The sequence below is a fragment of the Juglans regia genome, chromosome 16 (assembly GCF_001411555.2).
Source record: "Juglans regia cultivar Chandler chromosome 16, Walnut 2.0, whole genome shotgun sequence".
Taxonomy (NCBI): Eukaryota; Viridiplantae; Streptophyta; class Magnoliopsida; order Fagales; family Juglandaceae; genus Juglans; species Juglans regia.
In genome coordinates, this window is record NC_049916.1 from 28,566,119 (window position 1) to 28,574,752 (window position 8,634).

Consider the following 8,634-nt stretch of genomic DNA (forward strand, 5'->3'; position numbering starts at 1 on the left):
ATAATTCTCTCGATATTTGATTGAAAGTTATTTTAAAAAAATCAGGAAGATTTAGACCTATTCTTAAAAATATATATTTAAATGGTATACAGTATACGATGAGTAATATGTTATTTATAGCCGGTAGGAATTAACAAATGCTAGCTGAGAAAAATATAGACTATGTTTAGATGTTAAGGTGATCTCAAATAATCTATAAATAATAATATTTTATAATTCTATTAAGATGTGTTTAAATATAAATAAATTAATATATTAATTTCAATGCATGAAATAAATTGAAATATATTTAATTTTCTTATAAAAAATTAAAAAAATAACGAGTCTCATCAATTATTAACTTGAAATAGATTGGAATTAACTACCAAACATAGCATGCAATTCCAACCCAAAAAAAAAAAAAAAAAAACTAGATCCTGGCCAATGCCTGGCCCGACAAGTTGTACCTCGGCCCAAGCACGGCCCAGTTGTTGCGTCTAAAGTCTAATCTCTCTCTCTCTCTGGATGCTAAGAGAAATCGGAGAAGGGTTTGTTTCGTGGTTTGTAAGTTCATCGTTCATTCTCTCTGCTTCTGTTCTCTTCTACGCATTCCTTTGCATAAAATACATAAAATTAAAAAAATATAAATAAGTAAATGCAAGGTGGAGGAGGGGAAGAGGTGAGCATAGAAGAGCTGGCCTCAAATCTCGCTACCTACAAGGATCAGCTTCTTCAGGTACCCCCCCTTCTTTTCTTTTCTTTTTATCTTTCAAATGATTTTACCATTATTTTATTATTATTATTTCGTTTCTGGTTTTTAATTTGAATTTTTATTTGGTTTTTAATTTTGTTTCAACTGTAAATTGTACGGTTTGTAATGAGTTTCACGAGTCCAGATTTTTCATCCCGCATAATTCTAATTACGTTTTTTCAATACTTTTTTTAATCGTTTTCTGTAGTTGTAGCTCTTTCTCTCTCTCTCTCTCTCTTTTTTTTTTTTTTCCTTTAAAAAGGAGTAATATCGCTGTTTTTGAATTTTATGTGTGTGTTGTGTATTGTAGCTCACAAACTACAAGAAAAGAAAAAATATTTTTTTTTATAAGAAAAGAATTGAATACATAGAAGCAAAGAAAATTTTCATTCTCCCTTTTCTGACCATTGATAAAAGACAAAAACTAGGCCTGGTACACAAATATAACTGCCTCAAGTGTCTCTTTTCTTTTTCCTTCTCCAATTTCAATTAATTATGGTTTATAAAGTAGAAATTTTGTTAATAATGAAATTTTCAAGTAGACTTTCCGGAGCAGCAATTAGATAGGTTCTTACACTTCTCAAATTCTGTGTATAATTTACCAAATAGCAAACACATGAAGTATATTCTATCAAGGAATTGAAGCTAGTTTGACGTTGAAACAAGTCATACTGTGTTTTGTTGATGTTATCTAGAAGCTCAATGTGATTTTATGTCGATCAGCTTTGCATTGTTCATGGGTGAATGCTGGTCGTTGTTTGGTGAATGTTAAAAGTAACATATAATTGAAGGGAATTGAGATTCCTATTTTTAGAGATAACTTATGGTAAGATGGTCCTATCAAATTAGCAGCCAAAGACCTCATCGTTTTTATGTTGTTGGAGAAGGGCAAGTGTTTCTTCTGAGGTCATCGAATCCTTCTCATCTTTGCAGATAATATACCTGTAGCTAGGTCTATGCCTTTGATTTGGAAGACACGTCGCTAATTGGAAAATTGTCTTGCATGTACTTAGTCATTTCATCTTGACTAGTTGACTTGTATCCAAGTCTTATCTTTCGATGACCTGCCTGTGCCCTCTCTTGGCTTTCCTTAATACATTATTGATTATCAGAAACAAATAAGTCCTTATCTTAATAGACAATAATGGATACCAAACAAAAACATAAACCTATGCTCTTGCTGCTACTTATGAAACACTGAATGGGAGTTTCTGATTCTTGAGTAATCTGGAAAACTTTTGGGTTAAGGGATCAGGAGACTATTGTTTCAGGCTCTGGTTGTAATGACCATGCTGTTTGGATGCCTTTTTAACATTTTCCTGTAGCTAATTGTGCTGATAAAATTTTGAACATCACAATCTAATTTGAGAATAAGTCAGTATCATATTCTTCTTTTCTATGTTCCCAAAAGCTTGCCAGCTCTGCTTTGTAAGCTTCTTTCATGGTTGAAATATATGATATAGCTTGTGAATTGAACTATCCTATGTACTATTGTCCATATAATCGTTTGGTGTAATGACTTCACCTGCGGAACAGGTCAGACAGATATTGGTTGATGATCCTGGAAATTCCGAATATGTGGACATGGAAAGGGAGCTTAAAGAGGTACTCTTTTGCTTATGCTTACTCTCTTCCAGTTGTTCCTTTTCTTTTCCTTATAAATTTTGCTTGGACATACCTAGTATGTATCCGTATAATGTTATATGTATGTTCTCTTTATCCTTAGTATGTCACAAAGTGACAATGGTTGTTTTGAGAAACAGATTCCAACTATCATCAAACACTGAGGGTCCCATGCCCATCTCCAACTGTTGTTAATTGGATGTCTAGTTGTCCGTGAAACTTTCTTCCTTTCATTTCTCTACCTTCTCTCTTTTGAAGGAATCAAGATGTTGCTCAGTGAAGCAACATCAGTTATTCTAATGGCACATCTGGAGGTGTATTTTCGTATCAGGACTGAAAAAGGTGAGGATGGTTTCTATGTTACCTAAAGTCCGTACACTCCAGAGATGGGAACTTTATGGGAATGAGAACATTTTTTAGATCTATATGTGAAAATTGAGGACTTCATCAAGATGCACATCACTTCTATCTTGGTTCCTGTGCAGGTGTGCATGTGTCGTGATGGCCTTCCTGCTCTCTCCCTCTCTCCTGATTTCAGATGTTCACTGAGATTCTAAGTTTGAATACTGACATTAATTTTCCCAATGTTGTTACTGAATAGATGTGCATGTGTATTTTTTTTCTTTGAGCTGGGGCTAAAGTTGTTCGGATGCAGGTGATTGCTTTGACAGAAGAGCTCCTTGCAACTGCAAAGCAAAATGATATTTCTGGATCAAATACTGGGAGAAGTGGTAGGACATCCCCAAATATACTCCTGTCTGAGAATAATAACATGGTAAATCCATATCCCTTTGAATTATTTTTGTGTTTAGTTCTTGGGTGGTAAATCTGCTTCGTCTCATCATGAAGGCAGAAGTTACAAAAGAATGGGAATTTTTTTCAATGCTCTTTAGATTTGGCTTCTATGTAAAATATTGAACACAATATCATTTATACCTTTCGCAATTGCCAAATTGTTCATCAAATATTTCCTTTGACAAATGCATGTTGGCTACATATTTTATTAATGTTTTTGTTTTTGTTTTTGTTTTTGTTGATTTTGATTTGTCACTTGCTTTGTTGATCACGTGGTTTTTTTGTTTTTTTTCTTTCTCATGCAGGACTCAAGAAGCATTTTTTATAATCACGAAAATTTTCCAATTGGCACAAAAGTTCAAGCTGTTTGGAGTGAAGATGGGGAGTGGTATGTGGAAAATATAGAGATGTCTGCTTTTCTATCAATTTGTGTTTTCTCTTTCTCATTTGTTGATTATTCAGGTATGAAGCAATGATTGAGGCACATACTCCGAATGGCTATTATGTTTGTTATGATGGATGGGGGAATAAAGAAGAGGTATTATATCTGAAGCCACAGTTTTGAATCATTAACTCGTTATTCCTCGATGCATCCTCTTCCTCTATCCTCATATTGCATCTTGTCGCTGAAAATCTTGTTCAGATTCTTAAAACTTACATTCTCCAGGTCTCATTAGCATTCACATTTGTTTTTCTTATTTTTTATATGGAGTAAAGGTTGCCTTTCCAGCCAAATTGCTTGTGCATATTTTCATAGCTCAACATAGCTATAATATCTCTGTGAAAAGTTACATCTGTCCACTAGCTCATGATTTTTTTGTCCTAGAACATAGGTTCTCTGAATGTTGTCCTTAATATCCCTAAGCTTTTACTTAGTGTCGCTATTGAACATGCAGTGAGTGCCATAACATGCCCCCCCCCCCCCAAACCTAAAAAAAAAAAAACAACGAAAACACTCTTTCTAATGTTTTTCCATCCCCACCCTGAAAGGCCTGCTAACATCATTTGGAGGAGGGTGATAAGTGTACGAATTTCTTCCATCACATGGTTAATTCTAATAGAAGGAAGACTTGTATGGATTTCTTATTTGTTAATGACATGATTTCTTCTAATCATGATGACATTCAAGAGCATATTTTGAAGTTGTACAAGAAGTAATATATCAGTTCCATTGGAGGTAAGTTCGATGGTCTTCCTTTTTAATTCTATTGATGGAGAGGAGGCGAGCTGTTTGGAGCATTCTTTTGAGTTATTAGAGGGACTAGAAGTCGTGGAAACTATGAATGGAGACCAAGCCCCAGGCACGGATGGGTTTTCCTTGGCCTTTCTTCATGGTCGGGAGGTATTAGAGGAGGTTATTGTGAATGTTCTTAATGAATTTCCTTCTAAAGGCATGCTCGAAAGACATTTGAATGCAACTTTTGGGGAATGGCTCTCCTGTTGTTTACACTGTACACAGATTTTCTCTCTCTTTTCACTCATTTAATGCAACTTTCCTGTAATTGTGTTTTCTGAAAGCAGCTATCATAACCACCACCTATCCTTTCTCTCATGATCTTAACTACCCCGGCTCTACCAACTTTCATATAATTGTCTCCTTCTCTCATGATCTTAACTACCCTCGCTCCACCATTAATACCACCTTCAGTATGACAAACCACCGACGGCAGCCACTGAGTAGCTTCTTCACCTTTCATGTAACATACCATCTTCACTGCAGCATCATTTCCACTATGAACATCCTCTTTCTTTCTCCAGCATTTTTATAATATGGAGGATGATAGCTGATAATGCTCATCTAGTGACTTCAGTGTGCCATCCATATTTTCCCCCTGCCTGATTCTTATATTCCTTCTCAAAGGGTTACCAGTTTTGTAGATATGAAACCTAAAGGAGAAAAATGGTAACAGAGGAAAGGTTTTGCAAATGATATGTAGAAAAACTCCAATAATGGAAGGAACTATCCAAATATGATCAAGTTGGATAGAAACAAAAATGAAATAGCTGAGAGTATACATGTGCCATCTGCTAGAGCAACCCCTTGCAAACAGGATCAACTTAATATATTTTTTCTCTACATTGGATTTAAGTTGATGCATTAGACTCTGAATCCCTTCTCCAGATAATTGATTTCTTCTTTCCATTGCATACCAAGCCAATCTAATCTTATTGGATTTATTCTTTTTCATCGATTAGTATTAGATCATAAGCAGCATTGTTATTTCCAGGTGGATCCTGCTAATGTAAGACCAATTCAAGAGGGGGTCATCAATGCTTTGACTGAAGCTGAGAGAGCAGCTGAAGCTACCAAACAAGCTATCAAGCGTAAGATTGCACTGGCTGCTGCCACGGACTTCCAGTCACGGAGTTTACCAGCAAAGCTTCATATAGATCCTGATGACCCAGAGGACGTGGTAAGATTTGCATGCTACTTACCATTGAAAAATGAAAACCATGGATATCTTTGGTACAGTATTTGATGATTGTTGATTGTTTTTACTCCGTCTAATATATTTGGTTTTGCTAGCATTTGATGATTAAGATTTGTATGGTTCATATAGCTTCATTAACATTTACAGAAAGCTGCGAAGCGTAAGAAGATACATGCTTTTAAGTCAAAGATGCGGTTTGAGCAACTTGAAGTCACACAGAATAAGCGGCAGAATGCTTGGCAGCAGTTCCAGTCCACCAAAGGCAAGACTAAGAAGGTACTTTTGGCAGAGATTTTTGTGTCGTGCATACAATAGGAAATTTAATTCTTTCATTATCTTCTGAATGATCTCTTAACTCTACATTTCTTGTCAATTTCATAACTTGTTATATTTGTAATCGGTACATTACCATTTCCCCCCTAATCTGTAGTCTCCTTTGTCAGATTGGTTTCTTTTCGGGTCGCAAACGGGAAAGTATCTTCAAGTCTCCTGAAGACCCACAAGGTAAGGTTGGTGTTACTGGAAGCGGAAAGGGTTTAACAGAGTTCCAAAAGAGGGAAAAGCATTTGCATCTCAAGGGAGCGACCGTTGAGACTGATGATTAGCTTAGATTTCCCATTTCCTCACTCTGCTTAATCGAACTCCTAATCAAAACTATGGAGTCTTATAACAGGATGTACGACTCACTGATCGTTCATGGAGATAAGCTTTTCATCGTTTTTAATTAATTAAAGCTTTTAGCACGAGACGAATGTGCACTTTCTCACACGGTTCTTACTTCTTAACACCTCTCTCTCTCGATTGGAAAGGAAGTCGCGACGTAATTATGAAAAATTAAGAATAAGGCAAAAAATTGTTCAAAAGTAGGGCCCAGCCTGCAGGCTTCCACCGTTACGAAGATATTATATGGGGTGATGTGAGATTACGACGCACGCAAACAATGGATGTAACGTAGTCCGCATGAAGGGGGGAAATGGCTGAAAGGGGGCTAACGAGAAAGGCAACAAGAGCCCCATCAAGACCATTATTGGAAAATTCTACTTATTACACTCACATTATTATCCTATTTTTAACTCATCATGAAGTGGTAGCAGTGCCATTCAACTTTTGACATTCTTTTTAATAGAATATAATCTAATAGTGAAGGAAAGTGCCATATTTACAAAACAAGTGTAATAGTAGTATAGTATATAACATTATTCAACAAACCATTATATAAATCCATGTAATTCAATAGAATCCAGTGTAAAATTCGTTAAAGATAAAATGGGTGGTAGGTTTGGAATTTTAATCATGTAATCCCAAGATATTTCCCGAGGGTTGTCAATAAAAATAATGAGCTTATATAAAGAAGAAAAAAAAAAGACAAGGATATTCTCGTACGTAAAGATTAAGATGATATAACAAAAACATCTATAGGATTTCATTTCCATGTCTGATGGTAAATACAGGTAATTGTGTATTCAGCTTGTCCATGCCAGAAGTGGGAAATTATTTTGTACTTCTTCTACCTGGACCAACCAGAGAATTTGGATTTTTTTTTTGGGGCGGCGCGGGGGGCTGTAACCAAGTCAAAGATGCAAACTCGATACAAGGAAAACCATAAAACAGTCTTCGCATGAAACAGAACATGGTGTGTGGTTCTTTTCTAAAAGCTACAAGCAACAACCCAAATCCTCTAAAGCCCCTTTCTTACACGTATCATCAACTCCACCGCCACTTCCATCTTTTCGGCCCAGTAATGCATTCGTCAAAAGGTTGCAGTCCATTCTATTCCTCACTTACCGCAAGAACTCCAATATAACACTAGGATAGCGAGGGTTCGACATGTCCATCATTCATTCCTGATGGAATAGTACTTTTCCCAGAGTGCAGGAGATCTTGATATTTCCGTCATAAGATTCTTGAATTTAAGGCTGCAATCTCCTCCTCCGCAGAACAGAATATAGTTCATATTAGAAGTTTCGTTGTTAAGACAAAAACAAATGACAAAGCGCATAACAGATAAAAACACATGCCGGAACAGGGAGAAAATGTGTAGGGAAGGGAGCCAATGATATCACATAACTATTGGTTTCACCACGAAGTTAAATAATCACTTTAACTGATTATAAACACCCGAAGAGCCTCAGTTCCCAACCTCTTTCTTCAAAACAATGACAGTCCCTTTCTTTTTTTTGACAAGTCACTTTAAACATTGAAAGCAATGACAATCACTTTAACCATCTAAACCACATGTTTGGTGATGAAGCCAGCTACTCCTTGAATGGAGAATCCAGGTTCTCAACATATTCCCACTTAGAATCACCATAACAATGTTCCAACTCTGATTCCCACGTTGACAAGTTGAATTTACTCAAATTGTCTGAGAATTATATCAATTTCATAATTTATGGAGACAGAAGCACATAAACTACTTCATGTTAAGCATCAAAGAAGATGAATAGCCATTATGTCCATTTATCATTACAACACGGAACAGTGGCATACAAATATAAAATTCTTTATAAAAAGAACCATATCTTTGGTAACATTAGTTTTTCATTTTCGTAGATGAGATAAGATGAGTTGAAATTAACGTTAAAAAGTTGAATAAAATATTATTAGAATATATTTTTTTAATATTATTTTTATTTTAGAATTTGAAAAAGTTGAATTGTTTATTTTATTTTGTATTGAAATTTGGAAAAGTAATAATAATTAAATGAGATGAGTTGAGAAGTTTCTTGAAAACAAACGATGCCTTAAAGCGTCCTTCGCTTTCAGTTGCTGTCACTAGCTTGGCTGGAAAAGTTCTTTTTTAACAATTAATGGAAATTTTAATGAATTTCAAGAAGAGGTTAAATCCAAGTAGACAGGTATTAAGAAAGAAACCCATAAACATTGAAAGAAACCTGGTTCAAAATTTTTATCATTGATGTATAAGCAGCCGCGGATGGAATTCTATCCACATTAGGAAATGGTGGCATTAAGGAAGAAAAGGGGCTACCTCTCATTATGTAGCTCCGAGTCCCTAAAGGACCCCAAATATAAAAATAGAAGTTCCTCCCATAT

The 8,634-nt window shown here is 35.5% G+C and overlaps 1 protein-coding gene across 2 annotated transcripts; it reads left to right on the forward strand.

Annotated features, from left to right (window-relative positions):
• The first annotated feature begins 505 nt into the window (after nt 1-505).
• Nucleotides 506-6,346, forward strand: LOC109017895 (survival of motor neuron-related-splicing factor 30). Of its 2 annotated transcripts, XM_035686805.1 has the most exons (9): nt 527-715; nt 2,267-2,335; nt 2,612-2,695; nt 2,839-3,128; nt 3,454-3,536; nt 3,611-3,686; nt 5,377-5,562; nt 5,728-5,856; nt 6,024-6,346. In XM_035686805.1, the coding sequence occupies exons 4-9, from the start codon at nt 3,003-3,005 to the stop codon at nt 6,183-6,185; spliced, it is 762 nt and encodes a 253-aa protein (XP_035542698.1). In that variant the 5' UTR covers nt 527-715; nt 2,267-2,335; nt 2,612-2,695; nt 2,839-3,002; the 3' UTR covers nt 6,186-6,346. The 2 variants fall into 2 exon arrangements, with proteins under 2 accessions (XP_018855654.1, XP_035542698.1); XM_019000109.2 differs by lacking the exon at nt 2,612-2,695 and having other exon boundaries at nt 506-715; nt 3,009-3,128.
• Nucleotides 6,347-8,634: the final 2,288 nt, after the last annotated feature.